The sequence below is a fragment of the Calliphora vicina genome, chromosome 5 (assembly GCF_958450345.1).
Source record: "Calliphora vicina chromosome 5, idCalVici1.1, whole genome shotgun sequence".
Lineage (NCBI taxonomy): Eukaryota > Metazoa > Arthropoda > Insecta > Diptera > Calliphoridae > Calliphora > Calliphora vicina.
In genome coordinates, this window is record NC_088784.1 from 44,426,659 (window position 1) to 44,448,992 (window position 22,334).

General features: G+C 29.2%; 1 protein-coding gene across 2 annotated transcripts in view; it reads left to right on the forward strand.

Moving 5' to 3' along the window:
- Window positions 1-22,334, forward strand: part of LOC135962032 (uncharacterized) — a 181,861-nt gene that overhangs the window by 115,793 nt on the left and 43,734 nt on the right. For both annotated transcript variants that reach the window (XM_065513758.1, XM_065513760.1), the window contains one exon: window positions 18,833-18,992. In XM_065513758.1, coding sequence (XP_065369830.1) covers window positions 18,833-18,992 — 160 coding nt within the window. The remainder of the gene's footprint in view (window positions 1-18,832; window positions 18,993-22,334) is intronic.

Consider the following 22,334-nt stretch of genomic DNA (forward strand, 5'->3'; position numbering starts at 1 on the left):
ATTTAAATAAATTTTAAAACTTTCAATTGATTTTCGGCACGAGTTCTGCTTATCGAACATGCCGAAATTTTAAATCAGTTAGCTTTAGACAATGAAGAACAAAATAAGACCCATCCAAATCTGTGTTTTAAGGGCTGGTCTAACGTACATACGAATATTTTATTTTTGTAAAAGAACTTCGCAATAAACATAACAAAAACGAAAAAGATTTTCAATCAAATGTACTCGGGTATATATTCATTCAGTCGCTACACGACTCATCTAACCAACATCCACACACTCATGAACGTAAATGGTTTTATTTTTGCTTGATGTCAGAAATGCATATTTCAAATTTTTTGGATAATTCATATGAAACAAAAAGAAAAGTAGAATTGTTTTTATGACCACACATACATTCATACATAAATATTTCAAATTACCATTTTAGTACGCAGTCATCCATAAACGAAAAACATTATTTATAATTTTTATTGCGTCCAAATAAAAATAATATAATTTTCGTAAAATTAATGCCTGCAATGATATTTGCCATAACGTTCATCATCATTTTACCACATACAATTTTAAGCATTTTTTAAATATTCATAATATGTATGTACATTGTACATATATATATATACATACATATGTAATTTGAAAAACCAAGAATTACGGATATAAGTATGTATGTAAATAGAAAAATGTCATAAAGATGTTATAGGGTATTATCATTATTCGCTTGCAAATGAATAATTTAAATACGAGGTTATAACATGTTAGAATAATTCGATAATGTCTTACAAATTATTCGACTACCAAAATAGTTTAAATATTTAAGTTTTGGATTTTAATCCAAATAAAACACAAAAATCTATTCATCTTTTCTGTTTTCTATATGGAAGAATGTTATAACCGTAGTAACTAACATTTATAACTCAAGAACGCCTGCACCGATTTCGATGATTCGCAATAATTTGAACTGGTCTCCGACCAAACAAGAAGAATACACAAGAAAATTCCATAAAAATTATGATTAAAATTTATTTTCCCATACATTTTGTATGGAGGGACATTACGACACAGTGCGGCCAAAGGCACCTTTGTCCGGCCAAAAGTCGAAAAAAAAAGTTTTTAGTTGGGGATTTTTGTCATTGGGTTGGTTAAAGAAATGCTCTAGGAGAGAAAAAATTATCATAGTAAGGTCCCTTGCCTCAAATGCCATTCATAATTTCAGTTTGAAAGAGGCCTTCACACGAATGGCACACTACCGTAGGAAAGATCGACTAGAAGGAGTTTCCGTTAAACAGGTGTCAAAGTTTTTGTAATCAAGCAAATCAAACGAAACAAAATGGACTCTACAACTGAACGTAAGTATAACACGTAAAAGCAAAATCTGAATGTAAATTTCTAAATAGTAAATTTTAAGAAAGTGATATGTAAGGACTGTTTTTTATTTTTAATTTGTTAAACAAAATTGATGTGATTGAGAGAAATTTTTTTTCCTGCTCTCTAAGCTATTTTAGGTAATAAGTCAAAGTATTATTTAACAAATAAAATAAAATTTAGCTGCAAGTATTTCAAGTTACGTTCGGAAAAAAAATGTATTTTTTTTTGATAACTACCTTGCAAAAATACTTACTAGAAGGTTTACGGCGCATTTTTTTGCTTGTAAGGTAGTACGCTTTAATTTACATGAAATAACATAAAATAAACACCACATTTATATATAGAAATATACAGTAAACTCTCGAAAACGTGAACTAAGGTAATAATAAACTAAGGTATAAATAATTTTTTAATTATATACCCTAAAAATATCAAAACAAAAACTTTTAATCAATTAGAAAATTCATTTAATTTTTTTTTCGTATGAAATGACGCCATATTAGGTCGGCCATTTTGAATTTGCAAATTCTGATAACGGATTCGTAATCAGCGACCCCAAAAACCCCCATATACAAATTTGTGGATCATTTTGTACCATTTTCGACTTTTGGCCGGACAAAGGTATCTTTGGCCGCACTGTGCGACGCCATCTTCCTAATAGATGATGTTTACGTTACGTTGTGATAATTTTTTGCGACAATTGTTTTCCCACCAAATTTGTGTGACATTTTTGTAATCGCACGCTATCAAGTTGGTGATACGTAAGCTGCAATAATGCTATTTGGAGCATATTCTCATTTCCCATTCACGAACGCTATCCGGCTGTTACACATTTGGCAGGGCATCTGGAGAACGGCCAACGAGTTTATTTCACTGCAGATTTGTGCAATTCCCTAAGACCACTTGATTAATCAAATATTCAGCAACGTTGATAGAGCTTGAGGATATAATACAATATCTTATAATTTAGAAAAAGTGAATAATTTATTTAGTTACTAGTTACGTTTATACGTTTATATTGTACTTGAATTCAGGATCATGTCCAACTAGCTCAAATTTGTTTAAGCATGTGTAGCTTAGGGTGGCCCTTATAAACGAAAGTTGGATTTTGGCCACCCCCAGTTTGGTGCACATTAGTAAAAAAAAATTTTTTTTTCTTTTTGTAAAAATTTTGCCATTAAAAAATTACTTTTGCAATTTAATTTAACATATTAACATATTTTAATAAATATTAAAATAAAATCTAATTTTTTACTTAAAATATATGAGTTTTTGTCTTCGTAGGATACCGTTAAAATTTTAAAGGCAGTTTCGAAACTCCATTTTCAAATTTTTAAAAATTTTTTTGAACTAATTTCAGAATTTTTTGATCATCTCGTTAGGATTTATTGAGAATATATTATGGAATAAAAATATTAAAAAATGATTAAATATCTCTTTTAGTTTTTCCGTACCTGCGAGTTAAATTTTGAATTTTTCGAGAAAAACCAATTATTTGGCCATTTTTTGGCGAATGAGATCTATTTCCTTACTGTTATGAATTTTATGTAAAATCTATTCAGAATATTATAGTCCAGATAATTCTAAATATACTCTGACAGTTTTACTAAAATTGGAAAACGTTAAACCTTAAATCGTAAAGGTCAAATGTCAAATTTTATAATATTTGGAATTTCTAATTTAAAGAATTTTCTAAGACTTGAATTTTTTACTTTAACGTTATTTTTTGTTTTACTTCAGCAATAAAATATTATAATGCCTACACAGAATAATGAAATTCATATTTGGAATAAATTTATTAATAAATATTATTAATCGAACATGACTTTTTTCCCAAACTTTTTTCATTCAGAATAAAAACATGTTCATAAATATTATAAAATTGTACATGAGGAAAACTTTTGCTATTTTTACTAAAATATTTTTGATATTTTATAACAAACTGCATTACGTAATGATTTATTTAAAATATTTTTGTATAATGACCCTATATTGACCAATCATTCAAGATTAACCAACGAAATCTGAAACATAAAAAATATTATAATATAACATAATTAAACATGCATTAACATTTAAGCATTTTATGAAAATCTCTTATTCGAATTATTCTATTTATTCGAACAAGAGAAAAATCTAATAATTTGAATACCAATGAATATAAGCCAAAACAAAAAATAATTATTGTCGAACGACTATGCTTATCGCTTAAGGCCAGTTATAGGGAATGTGTCTCCCAAAAATTTAATGCGTTCATCCTTTTATTTTATTAACATTTTTAACATAAACGATTTTTAGAAAAATGTCTACTTAAGTGAATTTTACTGTAGATAACAATATTTTTTAAACTTGTTCTTGTTGCGGAAGAAGCTAGTTCCTGGCTGCTTAGGCCAGATCATCTAAAAACCTTTTCCCAAAGGCTTTAGTTAAGCTAAATATATTATACAAATAAAACTATAGAGCGAATAAGAATTACTTACACTCAAGTTTTATCTGTTAAAATATCAAAGCTTAGACAAATCACCAGCAATAAAAAGTGATTTTATCTAGTTTTACTTCCCTCTTACAATAGTTTGTAAGTGGGTAAAAAAAATTTACTTTATTTGATTGCACGGACATCTGCATATTTATCATCAAAATAATGTTTTGGAAATAAAATCTATTTGATAGAATATTCTTTTGATAATTATATAATTTATAAATTGTTTATATCAAGACCCTACTGTAACTTGAAAAATACGTAATACAGGCCTATTTAAATAATTTTGACTAGATAGATTTGAATTTGGAACCAAAGTGAGTTGAACTCCCTTTTCTTGTAGTCCAATCTCTTGAGAACCAAGATTAAATAAAACTAACCTCAATGTTCTCTAGTTCACTTGATATAAATAACACGTGCTGCACTGATAAACTCCGCGATATCTCCATGTTTATCGAGAAAAACAAAAAATTTCAGCAATGTATTCATCATTAACGTAATAAGGGGCTAATATCAAATTGTTTTCGTAGCATTCATTACTTTTAAGAATGTGTTTTATGAGAACAATCAAAAATGTCAGCAATATATTCATCATTAACGTAATAAGGGACTAATATCAAATTGTTTTCGTAGCATTCATTACTTTTAAGAATGTGTTTTATGAGCGATTGAAAATCATCAAAAGCTGTCATATGAATTCATTATTAATAAGGAAACCAAGTTAACTTTTCTTCATATTTACGCATCTCGTTGCTAAGGATAGCGTCTACGTTGAAATGTTTCTGCCTTTAGTTATTATCAAATCTGATTTTAAAATGTAGTAAGTACATGTTCGAATAATAAATCCCACAAAGAACTTTTTTGATAACGCTAAATGGGTAAGGGAGCCTATTAAAGGCCTTATTTAGCAGACAAAATCTCTGTCAGCAAAAGCTCCACTGACCTATTGAGCTAGCAAGTAATATTGGAGCTAAGTGATAACTACTTATGATTTGACTGTACTTACATTCACCTCAAGAATATGTAGCTAAAATGCTCGATTGCTTTTTTATACCCTTCACCTTCGTGAGAAGTACATGTCCGTCTGTCTGTCTGTTGAAATCAATTTTCTGAAGACCCCAGATATCTTCGGGATCCAAATCTTCAATAATTCTGTCAGACACGCTTTCGAGAAGTTTGCTATTTAAAATCATCAAAATCGGTCCATAAATAACGGAGATATGAGCAAAAAACCGGGACAACCTCGATTTTTGACCTATTTTTTATCTATATGGATATCTAATGATAGATATTTCAAAGTCCATTGAAACGATGTAGATAAAGCTATTGTAAGTTGGACCTACAATGGGTCAAAATCGGGAAAAATATTTTTTAACCCGAATTTTTTTTTCATCAAACAATTTTTTTTGTCATACATTTTTTTTTCAAAAAAAAAATTAAAAACTAAAAAAATTTTAAAAAAAATGTTTAATAAAATTTGGAAAAAACTTTTTTTAAAAAAAAATAAAAAAAAATTAAATTTTATTTACCTAAAAATATTTAAAACAATTATTTTAAAATATAATTTGTTGAAGGGTATATAAGATTCGGCACAGCCGAATATAGCTCTCTTACTTGTTTTTTTTTGTGTTTGAAACATATACATTAATATAATATGAACAAAAAATTAATGGCATTGACTGGTGTTAAAACACTAACGTTTTTTGCTGTGAAATGTCGACCAAGTCAATAAATCTCTTAAAAATTTCGTTGCATTCATATATCACACCATCATACATTGTAAGGATAGGTTCATAATGTTTCTTGCACATGTGTTTTTGTTTTAAATGTTTATAGTTTTAGGAGGCCTGCAAACTAAGGCCTATTATATTTTCCACTTCCCGTACTCATACAAACTCATACAAAGTTCATATGACATTTGTGCCACAAAATTTATTATTACACATATTATGCAACAATATCTACAAGTTGCATTGAATTACTTAACCAAATACCTAAAACATTCAAACTTTGTGTGTGCGGTGGTGTGCTACCGAAACATTTGTGCAACAAATGCGCACCATAACAATTTAATATGTGTCGAACAACATGAACATTCAAATAGTACATTAACAAGAATAATAACACACAACACAACACTACCTACAACAACAATTATTGTGGCATCCAATGCAAAAGACTTTTCTGACATTTATCTCGATACGCATTAAATACGTGTAATCGCAACACCACAACATGACTACTAAAACAACTAACGGTAATTACCAATGCACACACACACTAACAATGTTTATTTAATATTTCTATTAAGTTCATGAATGTAAGTAAGTACATGTCCGTATGTAGGTACTTATTTGAGATCCAAATTATTAGGGTTTGCTATTTTTCGAATAAAACAAATAATTCGAATAAGAGATTTCAACTTGTTAGAATAATTCGATTACATGTTTAAACTTTAACTAAAAAGTTTTTTCTTCTTCAAAAATAAAAGCCAATTTTTTTAATAATATCACTTATATGTATGTACTAGCTTGACCCGGTGCGCTTCGCTACCCCTGTCGAAGTAAAATAAAAAAAATGTGAAAATATTTTATAAGCAAATAAATGAATATAATTAATACCGGAATTTCTAGTTTGTGATTAATTGCATACTATGCCGTTGAAGGTATAAAAAATATCCTGTGATTTTAAAAAATCTTGAAGCTTTTTTTAAGACATTCGCCTATTTTTAGTCAGACTCCTTATAATGATATGAAAGCTATTTATTATAATAGTTAAAGTAATACTTCAAATGAGTTATTTTGTTACCATTGTATATAAAATATATAAATATTCGAATATCAAGTGAATCTAATTGTAACAGTCTTTAAATTTTGTGTAAATTACGTTGATGCCAGTGTCCTGTTATGCCAGAAATTAAGAAGGGGTGCCACACCCCTTGTACCCATCCGTCCCATTTTTGGATAAACTTAATGTACTGATAAAAAATTGATTCGTAAAAAGTTTGAAGGCTGTCGTAATAATAGTTCTGCAGATATTCGAAAATACTATATACATTGTATGGGAAGTTCCACGCCCACTTATCCACTCCCGCCCATTTTCAGCTTTTCTATGTAAAATGATAAGAGAGCTATTCGGACAAAGTTGGAAGAATCTAGTAATTATAGATCTCAAGATATTTAGAAACAACTAATTACTTTGTATGGGAAGTGACTCACCCCGAGTTCCGATCCTTCCCATTTTTTTTTCCTAACTTCTTGCACTGATAAGAAATTAACTTATGTGAAGTTTGAAGCCTTTCCCATTTACAGTTCTCCAGGTATTCGAAAATAAGTATTTACTTTGTATGGTAGGTACCACGCCCACTAATTTAATACCGCCCATTTTCAGCCAAACCATGTAGAATGATAAGGGTGCTATTCGGACTAAATTTCAAGACTTCCACAATTATAGTTCACCATATATTTGAAAATAACTATTTACTTTGTTTGGGAGGTGTCACACCCCCTGCATCCATCCCATTTTTAGTTAAACTTCAAACAGTGATACGAAATTGATTCGTATTAAGTTTGAAGATAGTCACAATTTTAGTTCTGCAGATATTCGAAAATAACTATTTACTTTGTATGGGTGGTACAAATGTTGCCCTCTTTTGTCCCTTTGTGGTCCAAGTTAAGAAAAACTATATAGTCTATTATTGCTTCCAAGTAAAGGAATATCTATGTTCCAAATCTCTTGATTGTTTAAGAACTAAAGGTATCAATTTTACCGGTTTTCCCCCTTTAAATATCTTTTTGGTCCAAGTATTAAAAAAAAATATAGCCTATTGACGCTTCTAAAAAAGGATCTATCTATGTTCAAAATTTCAATGAAATCGGTTCAGCCGGTTAGGCGTGATGCTCAAACAAACCAACAAACAAATAAACCAACAAACAAACAAACAAACTTACAAAGCCATTTATATATTTATATGGATGTATATGTAAATACACCACCACTTTCGATATTACTTTCTTATTCTTGGGTGTATAGATATTTTGAAGGCGGTTTTTATTTTTAATATCTTATATGTCATTTTGAAGCCTACACATAAAATTGCTTTTTATTGAGTTTTTGCAAAGATACAAATTATACTCTACACCACCATAGTGGGGATCGACTTTGAATCACTTTCTGAGTCGATTGAACGATGTCCGTCTGGCTGGCTGGCTGTCCATGTAAATTTTTGTGCCCAAAGTACAGGTCGCAATTTTGAAGATATTTAGATCAAATTTAATAAATACAATTATTTCGGCCTAAGGACGACGCCTATTGAAAATGGCTGAAATCGGTCCATTATTTCACCTAGCCCCCATACAAATGTCCTTAATTCCTTAATCCTTTAATTCATATAGGTATCTACACAAATTTCATTCCAAATAAGTTTTATATATACGGAAATCATGTCACCAAATTTTATGATGATCGGTCCATATTTAGTCATAGCTCTCATATAAGGCCCGCTCCGAAAATTACTTTAACGAGCAAAAATCTCTTAAAAATGTCAACACGACTAACTTTCATATAGACATAAATAACATGACCTAATTTCATGGCGATCGGTCCATAATTAGTCATGGCTCCCATATAATGCACTCTACCGAAAATCATTCACGAAAATATATTATTGAAATTTTAAAATAAAAATGATTTTGCTTGACAGACCATACTTTCTTACTTGTTTTTCAATTGAAATTAAATTTTTATTTATGAATATTTTTTAATAAAATTTTAGAGTTATGTATATAGATTTTGCCATTGAAAATATAAAACTAAAAACAAATTTTGAAATTTGTAATCAGGAATCTCGCAATTCCCAAAAAAGTGTTGAAAAATCCCAAAAATGGGATTTTTAGTTTTTTGGCAATAATATCCATACCAAGGGCAGGGTTATCGGAACCCTTATTTGGCCATCTAAAATGGGTTACTATATTTTGATATCGATTTCGATTTTCAAATTTGTTTTCATTTAAAATATTTAATGTAAAGTTAGCTTTTCAAAAAGTATAAATTCCTAGTACACCTTTTTAGAAATTTTTTAGATAACTTAAAAAGAAAAAAAATACTTTTTAAATTTAAATACATATAACTTTGGAGTCAGTCACGAGTTTTAAACAATTATTTTTTTTGTTTGACATAAACATTTGTTGTTTGTCCAATAAAAGAAAAATGGAGAAAATCGGGAAATATTTGGACCCGCTGTTATCTAAAATCTGGAGTAGGTAGGATAAAAATGTTAAAAGTTTAATTTTCAAATGCAAATATCTCCTAACTCATAGGAGATAATTGATAGCTACGACGAGTAGTACTCGACGAGGAGATTCTATGTATGTATGTAATCGTTTTGAAATCGAAACACAGCCGAAGAAATAGGATCGTTTTAAAAATTGAACATACCCGGAAAACGCTGGCCCCACCCCTGGTGGGCCCATGCGGTCAAAATTCAAAACTTAAACTCGAAAATACTTCCTCTTTGCGCATGTCAAAATTCAAAACTTAAACTCGAAAATACTTCCTCTTTGCGCATGTCAAATTTTATTCAAACCGGATTAAGGGTTTAGAAGTTACAGATTTATTTCCCTCTTTTTTTTCGCATACCACTGTGCTCGTTAATTTAAAAAAAAAGTGCCGCTGAAGCACACCGATTGCTCACCAATGCTTATGGTGAATGTGTTGCATCGGTTTCAACGTTCGAGAGATGGTTTGAACAGTTCAAAAGTGGTGATTTTGACACGGAAGACGAATATCGTAAATATTCTACTGCTAATTTCATATGAATATATGAATGGAAACCGTGATTTGGGTCAAATCCATTATTACTTATTTAAATTAAGAATTAAAGAAAAACATGATAGATTATTCCTCTAACCCGTAAGAGTGCCTCAATGCATGCATTACAAAACACCAATTATCTAAAAAGTAATAATAAATGCTTTAGTTACACATTTGTTAACATTTCCCTCGAAGGCCGAAATGCATTCTGACTTTTAGTTTTTGCTCTGTGAAATTTTGTGTGATTTTTTTTTTTAAATCACAGTTTTACTAACTTTTAGTCGAATGATCTATTCGAAATATTTTTGTTTGAAAAGGTAAGATATTCTTCTTTCAGTCTATGAATTTGTAAATCTTAAACAATTAACAAAAAGTGTGTTGATAACGCAAAAACTAGTGTTTATAAAAAACCGACTTTTTAAAAACCCGGTTTGTCGGTTAATCGAAAATTGGCATTTTTAGAAAACCGGTTTTTCGGTTAACCTACTTCGAAAAAACCGATTAACCGTCATATATATGTAGAAAACATAAAATGTCCTATAAAGTATACACAGCTTTAAAATTTTTAGTTTTAAGTAGTCAGGAATGGTTAATAAATATACAAAAGTGCTTAGTCTATTTTATTTTATAAAAATTTCAAAATTATCTCGGTCAAATGGAATTGAGTATAAATATGTTACTAAATATATAATACTTGTTTTAATTATTGGTTTATTCATTAAATTTCAACCAAAAAATGTAAATCAATTTTTTAATTAAATATTTGATAATTTTAAAATTTATTATCACCTCGACTTTCTGTTATGAAACAAAAAATGTTACAAGTCAAAAAAAGGACCTATAGGATGCAAACGCACTTCTTCTTAGCTGTGATTATTTGTCATTATAAATCATACCAAATAATTAATAAAACTCCATTATCAGATTTCAAAAATATTTCAAATCAAATTTTAGAACGTTTTTTGTCTCTCCTGTAATATTTCTGAAAAGGACTTTGTACACTAAGCTAACGAAATGAATAATAAAATAAAATTTTAAGAACAAAACAATGATGTCAAATATATTGCAAGAAGGTATGTACATCAAATTCAATTTAACGTTTGGTAAAATCATCACTAAGTTTATAATGAATCATTATTATGATTTAGCTTAACTTCTAGAATTATGCGGAATTAAATTTTTAATAGTTTAATTATGTGCAATTTATTTTGAAAAAGTTTTTCAGTAAACTCATCGTCCTCTACTATTTAGAATCATTATAATTCTTAAAAATATTAATCTAAAGAGGTTTGTATTGTAAATCAGCAGTTGAGGTTTCAAATCAGACCAATAATGTGTACACAATTAATATAAAAAATGCACAAAAACATGGGATTTATTAATTTTAGTCCCAAATTTTAAAAACCGGTTAACCGAGTGATAAAAACCGGATATACTGGTTAACCGAAAATCAACATTTTAAATTAACCGGTTCACAAAAAACCGAGATTTCGAAGAAAAACCGGGCTTTCGGTTAACCGGTTTATAAACACTAGCAAAAACTAAGAAATGACAGATAGAGTCCACAAGAAGATTCACAGTCATGAAGTTCAAAACGCCTAAGAGTCGATTAAGCCGAGCGGCCGAGTCGTAAAATATTAGGGCAATAGACATGATAGAGACCTTGTGAATTGACCAAATATTTATGTAGTATAAAATTATTTAATAGAATTGTGTTAAAATCTCTTATAGAATTTAGTAATTTTAACCCTCCGTTAGTCGCAATTACTTTCAATCGAGACTAGCCGCAATGTATCAAATTTATATCAATAAAAAAGGTGTGTTTGAATATAATCTCTTCACTTTTTATTTCGAAAACATAAAAACAATATAATATACGTAGAAACAGAATTGTAAGAACACACTGAATGCTTCCTTCGATTAGTCAACCAGGATCGAAAAATTAAATCGTGTTTTATTGAAGATATTTTCGATACAAATGTCCTCCCGAAATTGAACTTTATCGGTCATAAATGGTTAATTTATGTAGGTATCTACACAAATATTGTTCCAAATAAGTTTCTCCTATATAAGCTCCCATATAAAATCCGCTTTCGTAAATCACTTAAACCTTAATAAATCTCATAAAAATGTTGGTAATACACATAAAATTCAACATAAATAACTTTCATATGGACATAAACTACGACCTAATTTCATGGTGATCGATCAATAATAGGTCATAGCTCCCATATAAAACCCACCTCAAAAATCACTCACGAATATAAATTATTGAATTTTTAACAGAAAAATGTTTTTGCTCATTTACTTAGTGTAGGGTATTATATGGTCCATACTTTCTTACTAGTTTGTTAAGGAAATTTGAAGATATTTATGGGAAAATGCATGGTGATAATAATAAATAAAACATATGGAAAAATCGTACGTTCGCGACCGGTACTTAAGCCAATTAAACAAAAATCAATAAAGATATTTTATAGTGTAAATACCGGATAGAGACCTACATTAATACACTTTTAAAATTAATTAATCTCTTTCAAATATTCCGTTCCATTTACATTTCACTACTGTCAGCCAGAGTTGACTTCTATTTTGCGTACGTTCGTTACCACATGTTTTTAACTATCATTATGAAAACTTAAACTCGATGAAATCCATCTTTTGTACTAAACATAGAGCTACCAAAATGCTATCGAATCGCAAAAATGCTAGGAAAAGTTTTGTTTTCTATATTCTTTGGACATCAAAAGCGTACGAACGTACGTTCGTGACCCCAGGAAATGTACATATTTAAAGATACACATACAATTTTTTTTTAATTTTTAAAAAACAAAATTTTTTTTAAGTAGTAAAAATTTAATTATTTTAAATTCTCCAGGAAGAAGTTAAAAAAAAAATACATTTGAAAAATTGCCAAATGAATTTGCATTATGAATGCACTTTTAATAAAATGTGAATTTTTCTGTTACAAAGTTTAAAGTGTATATAAGTAAATTAGTACGGAGCAATATGTTGGTGTTAAAAAATAATAATTTAACACTTTTTAAGATTATTTGAAGATATTTTAAATTTTTCAGAAATTCTTGGATATTTTTTTTACCGAATATTGTTGAAATCAGAAGACTCAAGGTTCAAAACTTGTGTTTTTCCAAAGTTGATTACCGTTATCAGGTCAACTACCGTGACCGCTAAGCTACCATTGCCGAAATAACTGCAATTACCGTTATCATTGTATATAACATTACCTCTAAATATCAATACCGATATTATTTAAATAATTTAAATTATCAAAATGTCTGTTGGGTTTATTAAAATCTATAAAGTTTAAAATATTATAAAATATATACCACCTTTATAAACATTAAGGTGGACCTTATTTTTAACTTCCTTAAACCTTATTTTTAACTTTTGTCAAAATTTTGTATTATACTAACCTAACACAAAACTGCCCTTCCTTTTTGAAACAGATGAGTTTTCTATTTTTCCATACATTGAAGGTAAACCTTAATAAACATATTTTTAATTTTTGTAAATTTTATTAATAATTTCAGGGTGAAATTACCGTTATTATTAAAATACCGTTACCGAAATAAGAAAAAGCGTTTATCGCTAAGCTACCTGTACCCATATACTGCAATAGTTTCTAAGTTTTTAATTTTTTTGACATTTGTATTTAATATCTATCAGTTGTACTTTAACCGGTGATGTCTATAAAATTCGCCTGTTATTTAAACAAATAAATATGCGGTAAAAATTCACTCATTAGTGTGCTACTTTTTTATTATGTATTGTTTTCTTAATTTAGTTTAAATAAAAAAAAAGAATTGTATTTTAGGTCATTAAAAAATGAATAAGAGGCAAATCGAATACGCTTTTTTACAAATAATTTTGTATGTATTTTTTTATAGGCTTGTAAGTCATATTTTGGTTTAAAATGAATTAGTTCTTTTTCACCAACTCATTTTGTTCGTCCGTGTCCGTGTCCTCGCCCTAGTCCTGTACATATACATGTACATGCATTTGGCTATTGTTTATTACTTTAGCAAATACAAAACCACTCATTTGTTATATTTGCACATTTTGGTAGTACCACAATCCAACAAGAGCAAAAATAAAAAAATAAATACAAAAAAAAAAAAAACAGAAATTAGTGAATGAGCGTACACAATTGATTTACAATTTATTGCGCGGAATATAAATGCTTTCTCGTTGTTCCCCCGTTTAAAGTCAGGCCTCTACACACAAAATGGTTTTTTATTTTTTATGTTGAAAGTCTGAATGAACTTTTTGAAAACAATAAAATTTTCATATTCATACAACTGCGATCAATGCAATCAATGTAAAATAAACAAAAAGTATTTGTTAACATTAATAAATAGACAACAATAGGGCAAATACTATACGTACGTATGTATGTATGAATGTACATTAGCTATGCCCCGTAAATTAATTATGTGGTCATATGGAAGAGTAGCTTAACTCGACATAAGGTCGAATTGATAATGAAAAAGATCTTAAGTAGAAAATGTGACAAATCTTCTATATTTACCAATACTTTTTTTAAAACTTGACACAGAATTATACTAGATGGGTAAAATTTTATTCTTTAGTTTCGCATAATGGAACAAGTGGAGGAAACCTCTAAAAAAATATTTTTCCTCAATAAGTTTTAGATACATACCAGTATTAAATAACAAAATTAGGCACATCCAAGAAAAGGTCAGATCTAATGTACATGTACAAAATACACATCCATGCATTAGCTCAGAGATTCTTAAATATGCCTTAGATGCATAAAAGTTAATAATATTATATATGTACATATATAAACGAAATCATTCAGGGAATACGCTGGTTTTATCAGTTCATCTTTTAGACCATTAACAAGTAGATTATTGTATTTGCTAAATATATATATCTATTTTATCTAAAACAGTTTAAGAACTACTGACACTGAATGATACATATTCAAACGTGGAAAAAGTGTGTGTGTGTTTCACATACAGTTGTGATCATAATTTCAATAACGAACAAATTATTATTACGCATTTGTTAAAATTGCAGAACTTAGAATGTTATAGCTATTAAGAACTCTGCAATAACATTATAAATTTGGGCCTTTAAGCGGATTTTGAAATTTCCAACACCATTGTTTTTTCCGGGACTTGTTTGTAAAAAAGAATCCATTGCTCGGATTTTTGTTTTGAAAGATTTTTTTGATGCATTTGGGTATTAGCATGTTTACTTAGATTTGATTTACTGCATTCAAATTTAAAATTTTGACACAACCCTTGCATCTGCATTTAAAGTCGTCATCTTTGGCCGGCTCCAGCCATCCCATTAGCTTCTCGTCTCTCAACCAACTTGAGCTGTATTTCTTTGCTTTGTTTTCATCATTATTACTTATTAAAATCGACCTGCAAAAATACAGGTTACAGTATTATTTCTGATTATTAGAAAATTAAAAAAAATTTTCTAGTGAGTAGACTTAATAAAAAATTTATATTTTAAGTTCTTCAAGGTAATAGGTGCTGAAAATTAAAACTTTTAAGAATATTCGTATTTATAGTTAAAAATTTCAATATTAGTTTCTATCCATAAGACATCACAAACAAATTGACCTTGGGTCTTTCGATTTTGATCACATTCGATCACAAGACCAAGACTACTCGTCAGATGTAGTTTCATTGACATCATAATGTATGCTCATGTAGGAGGTATTAGATCCAGCCTGTAGCCGTAATGTTGACTACGTCAAGATTCACAATAATCGAACTCGGTTATTGCACTTGCTATACTATTTATACACCAGCGGCATCTTCTAATAGTTTCAAGTATTATCTAGTGGAAAAACTGGAAAATCTATTTCCACAATGATTACCCAGTGCTTTTAAAGCTGCTTCACAGTTAAGTAGAAGTTTCTACTGATGGAAATGTTGAATGTTTCAACTACACATTACAAACCTCTCAATTAAAATTGATAAAGCATTTTCGCATTATCAATTTGTGGTATGGAATTTAAAATCAGGCCCTTGTCCAATAATCTTGGTAGCTATAGACTTTTATAGGGCGATTAAACTAGAGGTTATTTTTTTAATTTTAAATAAAACACTTAAAATATCGTATGTCTGTTGTAGGCACGATAGGGCCTACATGGTATGAAATTTTCCTGAAATAATCTTTGTTTATCAGCAATGTTTGATATTCAAAATGAGCAAAAAACCAGAGTTATGTATTAAAATGTGAGACAACATCACATTGCAGATAATACATTGACGATGCACCCACACAAAGTGGTCCATTCCATTGATCACTTCTTCCGACAATACTTGGAAGGTCCGAAAGGCGAAATTAGATGCTTTCTCAATAAAGCCATTGCACAAAAAAAATGTATTCACAGAACGCTGAATTTCGTATTACAGCTGAATAAAGCATTGTTCACTTAAAATCCGGTCGCGCTTAAGCATTAATATCTACATAAAGAAAAATGCGATTTAATAATGTTCAATCATAAATTCAATGTTATTTATTAGCAATTATTAGCAAAAAAATCTATTTAAATATCTTTATTTCTAATAAAAATTATAGTATTTGACTTGATGGTAGCCATTAACTGTTGCACAACTTTTCAGTCCAAATGTGCTGCATATTTATTCCAAGCAGATAAAATTGTTTTATTGTCGATAATAGCACTTCCACTATGCGACCAAATAGGTCTTAAAGGAATAGACCCAAGCCTTCTTTTGAGCTAAAAAAAAATTTAAAAAAGAGTTCATTTTGAAAAAAAAAATCAACAAAGTTTTTGATTTTGCAAAAAAAGTCAAAAATTGTATGTTTTGAGTTACAAAATATTTATTTTGATAGATATCCCACAAGGCATCCCACTAAGCGACAAAATAGGCCTTCAAGGAAAATATTTTAAGTTTTTGATTTCGGAAAAAAATATTAAAATTTTTTTTTTAAGATTTTAAGACATTTTGCTAAGAGCAATAGGTAATAAGATACATGAATAAGAAAAAACACCTGCTTGGAAAATTTTGATCTCCTCTAACTCAGAGAGTTCTCGACCGATCTTGTTCAAATTGTGTCTGAGTTACTTCCAATAGAAAAAACCAAAAGTTGGTTCACTTGACATGAAATATTTATATTTTTTATTGACATTCCCGCTACGTCCTGATAGCTGTTGAAGGTCCATATTCACATACGTTTCATCATCCATGATAAGGCAGTTATTAAATTTTGTCAAAACTTGTTCGTAAAGTAAACACGACCGTTTTACAGCAGTAATATTTTGCTTCTCAGTACGAATTGGATATTTAATGCTACGATATGACCGTAAGCCAGCATCCAGGGGTATTCTTCTTGCTGAACTACGATTGGTGTTCTTGGTCTCGTCTGTTAACTTTTTTGGTTTCTTTTTTCTTACGATCCGTGCTTAAGGTTCCTCTGTAACGTTTTATAACATCATTCACAGAACTTTTGGAAGCTACAGTTTTGTTGCTATCATTGCACCTGACCATGTTGGATTTTTTAGAAAGTTGTGCACAATTTGTTTTCTAGTTTGATTTTCCATTGCTCGACACGTGTAAAAAAATGAATATACTAATTTTAAATCTTGACAGAATAACAGTTGATTTGTTTAGAAAGTCATGCCAAAAGAAAACAAAAATATTGCCGGATTTTATGTGAACAATGCTTTAATTTGTAGACGTTGCAACGCGTTGTAGCGGTGTGAGTTTTTCGATGATGAATTGTCAAAAAATATAGAATTAAAATAAGTTGACTGTATGATACTAGTCGCTAGAGATCTGTGAAAAAAACTCTAAATGAATTACCCTATATATATGTAGGTACATATACCCTATATATGAGTAATAAACATTTATTAAAAATTTTCTAATATTTCGAAAAATTATCAAAATTATTTTCAAATATGTTTGTAATTAGTTGTCCGATTTTTATAAACATAAATCATAGGGCCTTCAATTGTCTGAGTATATCACCAAAATCCCCTTTCCAACTAAATTTTATTTTATTTAATTTCAAAGTTCTGTAGAACCTTAAATTTTGTAAGGCCATGGATATCATGTATTCCAAATATTAGCGAATTGAGAAGAGTAAATGTTCAAAAATTATGCTTTTAATCAAAATTTTTCGTTTCGTCCCTCTTATCACTGGTCTGGGATATTTGTAATAATTTTAAAGATATACAAAATAGGTATTCGTTGTAAAGCCTAAATTAATTTTAAATAACATAAACAAATGACTAAAACTCCAAAACTTTAAATAAAACAGTGATAATATTTTCCATATAAATATTTATTTAGGTACATAGTGGGAAAAACTTTTGCTATAATAAGAAAATAAACAGTTTAGAATATTGTTTTTTCTTGATACAAAATATTTATGCAGCAATACATAAATATAAATAGCCTTAAAGAGTGTATGTGGGAGATGCATGCATATGAGAGTATTGTGTAAATGGACATTTAGAGAATTTGACACATCTGGCAGAAATGTCATTGTATTCGATAGCGAAAATTCGGAATAAACTATTTGAAATTTTACTTTTGCCCATTTATCATTGTTGTTGGCCAAGAAAGTGCAATAAAAAGAGCAATATATTTATTTAACCGCTTTTTGTCAACCTAACTCCCAAACATTGAAGCAGGCAATCCGCCCCCATCAACACACTCAAAGCACACACACATACATAGTCAAAACTATAAGTTTTAAGATGTAACTGATATTTACGTCTGTTAAACCAGAGGTTGCATGTGGATGCATCATTACCAACAACAATGGTGGATTTTTGTTGTCGTTTTTTTTTTGTATTTTGTTATGCCAATTTAAGTTACAAAATTTTTATTACCCATGGTGCACATTTTCAACTTTGTTGAGTTGATTGCGCGTTGAAATTTCTTATTTTCTACTTTTGTATTGAAACGTTTGTCAGTTAGCTACTCTGTGCGTCCAACAGTCAGTAGTAAAACTCCTTACATTCATTCATTCATCCATCCAGCCAGCCATTTTATACATAGATGTATGTAGTAGTTTCTCATTTAGTAAAGGACCTTTGTCGCTGTTGTTGTTTTCCATTTTCATTTCTATGTAGAATAAACAAGTGCATGAATTTCTTTTTTTAATTTGTCGAAAACTTTTGTTTTGTTGCAGTTGCAATTACAATCGCCCTCGCTTTGGTGGTAACTGTCAACGCTGAGGAGTGCGGCCAAGAGGAATTCACCAAATGTGCGGAACCGCTGGAAATGTTGCATTTAACATCAGAATTTTCAATTGGCGCTGCCAAGAAAGAAGAACTGGATAAACTTTGTCAGTAAGTAACATTTTTAATTTATATAATTCGATCTAGATTTCTTTTCCTTTTTTTTATTTATTTATTTTTTGTGCTCAATTTTAGTTTTTAATATCTGTAATATACACAAACTTGTACAGATACATACATGTCTATGTACTCCTGTACATATTTATAAATAAATGAAAAATATATTAATAGATAGAATGTACTTATGTATGTATATACATGTGTACATTCAATATGACATTTTCATTGGAACTAACAGCGAAAATGAAAACGACAGCGATACTAGAGCAGAAAAAAAGGATAATGCTAAAAGCATATAAAAGAGAAAAACCAAAAAAGAAAAAAAAAATAAATTCAACGAATTATATAAAAGAGAATGAAATAACTATAACTGTAAATTAGTGAAGAAAACTAATTGCGGATGATGCTACTGTTGTTCCCTTGTGCTTTCGCAGTCGTACAGTCAAACTATAAACATTCATTTTCCAGATTTATCTGTGTAAAATTATTTAGTCACACAGTTACTAGAAGTTCTACAGTTTCACATTTCTTCACAGTTGCTTCTTTTTGTTTGCAGCATCATTTACTGGTGGATATAAGCGAATATATCTATCTCTGTGCTTTTGTCTGAATGTTTGCGCGGGGGACTATTTCTGAAAATTGGTATTGTATGTTTTAACTGGTTACATTGTGAGGTCATAAATTAGTTAACAAATAAATAAATAAATAAAAAAAGCAACATTTACAACGACAGAGGAAACAAGTTGCAGGCAGAACTTAAAGTTTTCTTAACATAAAGTATTAAAAAAGGCAACATTTATTCATTTTTAATTTCTTTTTTTTCTACTTTTTATTTATGGTTTGAAAGTTTTCCAGAAACAAGAAATAAATATTAACAACAACAAACTAATAGACAAAAAAAGGACAGCGTAGCAAGCAAGATTTAAATGATAGCACCTCATATGTGACAATCCTTGTTTTCTTCATCAAACAAAAGTCAAATTGAATTTGCGAACTTTTTTTACATCTGCTTTTCATTTTACACTCAACACCAAAGAAACTGTGTCTTCAGTAACGATTCGCAAAACAAAGCACGAATCAACTAAGTTTTGGTCGCTAGCTGCTCAGTTTATATGACTAAAGCGCATAGCAAAAGTTAGCAAAAACAACAAGAATAATAATACAATACATACGTTGCATAATACAGAGATGTCCACGTTGTTAATATAAACGGGGGCCATTTACCTAGTCTCCTGGAAACTTTAACAATAATATAGTTGCAGTAACTATTACATGATTGTGGTAACCAAAGAATAATAACAAGAAGTGAAACGCTGTCAAAAAAAACCTAAGTCGGTTGTCAAAAAAAACCTAACTATATGAATGTATTAGTAATATATTGTTTATATGTATTGGTGAAAAAACCACTTTCACCACACTCCTCAAACACACATAGTTGTAAAAAAGCGACCTTAAAAATTATAACAAAATTTTAATACAATTAAATTTAAAAATTCGAACAATTCTCAAATTATTTATTTTATATTTGATCTGGAAAGGTTTTATAAATAGATTTTTCATCTTTTTATTCAATAATTTCTGAAAAAATTAAACTTATTTGAATTTTGTATTAATTTTCAATACGAAATTTTACAAATGTGTTTTTCTCAGTTTTAATTTCAACACAACTTCAAAAAAAAAATAAAAAAATATATTTTTCGTTTGTGCAAAATATGCATGTTTCGGTTAATTTAATGGTTTAAATGTGTAGAAAAAAATTTAAAAAATGTGTGTGCTTGTGAAAGTGCGTGTTAGAATTGCAATTTTATCGCAATTTTCAATAAAAAGTTTTGAAGATAAATCTCTCTCTCAAGTGTGTTGAATTCACATACTACTTGTATGTGAGAAGAGAGAGAGGTTGTTGTTGTAGAAAAAGAGAGAGCCTTCCCTTCTTGTTATTCTTTGGTGGTAACCATAATATGGTTAATTTATGATTCACATGATTGTATCAACCATATATTATTGGTTTTTTGTTATTGAAGCTTTCATATGGGCAATTCCATGTCATCGTACGTGACATTTGTACGCCTATAGAGTGGTATAGATTTAGCAAAAATAAGAGTATCTGAAAAATAATTTGGTATTTATGTTCCATTCAGAGGGCTGTTCTTTCGAAACATTGTTGTCCAAAATATCGAGCGAAATTAGCGTATATCGTACGTGACATAAAACGGAGGTAATTTTGGGCTACATGTAGAAATTTTCGAATCGTGAGAGGCGTTATGTTTTCTTTTAATTTCTTACACTAAACCAAATATTTTTCCTTTACACTCCGTCATATTTAAATGAAAAGAATCTTTGGGTGATTTTATAATAAACAAAATTTAATATCGTACGCGACATACAGTACGTGACAGATTTTTCTCTTATAGTAAAACAATATATATTCTGTACATATATGTATACAAAAACTAAAAAATAAATAGAAAATATATATTCGGTTTCAATAAACAATTCTATAATAGCAAAAGAGTCAAATTCATTTCATACTAAATGCTAATTCGGAGCTTAGTTTTCCGCGTAATCTTAGCCTAAAACATACTAATTAAATTAGAAAATTAAATAAAATGTTGTAATAAGCTCTAAATACTTTCACATAGTAAAATTTTAGTGTTTTTTCCTATTCAAATCATCTTGGAAAAAAGTTTCAATGATTTTTGTTTTTTCAGTCGTGGTCAGCATTGCCGCACATAAAATATTTTTCCTAAATATGTCCATTATTTCACATAGCCCCCATATAAATGTCCTCTCGAAATTAGACTTTATGTGTCATAAATTATAGATTTATAAAATATCCACAAACATTTTTATATACAAATAAATCACACCTAAAAATAGTGTGCGGATCCATAGCTCCCATATATGGCCAATTCCGAAAATTACTTTAACTAATATAAAACTACTAAGTGTTGGTATCCCGAAAAAATTCGACACAAATAAGTTTCATATAGAAATAAATTACGCGTCCTAATTTCCACAATTGGTCATATAGGGCCCACTTCCGAAAAACACTCACGAAAATAAATTATTGGAATTTTAAAAGTAACATGTTTTTGCTCCATACCATATACGCATTTACTCAACGAAGGATATTACTCGTACATAGTCGGGTTTTACCGACTATACTTTCTTAATTGTTTAATTCTGCTAAAATTATTTATCACTTATTTTAAGGAGACTATACACAATTTAAATAATATGGGAAAAAATCGTCAATATCCCGATAAAAAAGAAAAATATCGTCATTTCGAATTTTAAAAATCGTCAAAAAAAATCGGAACATTAGAAAGGTCA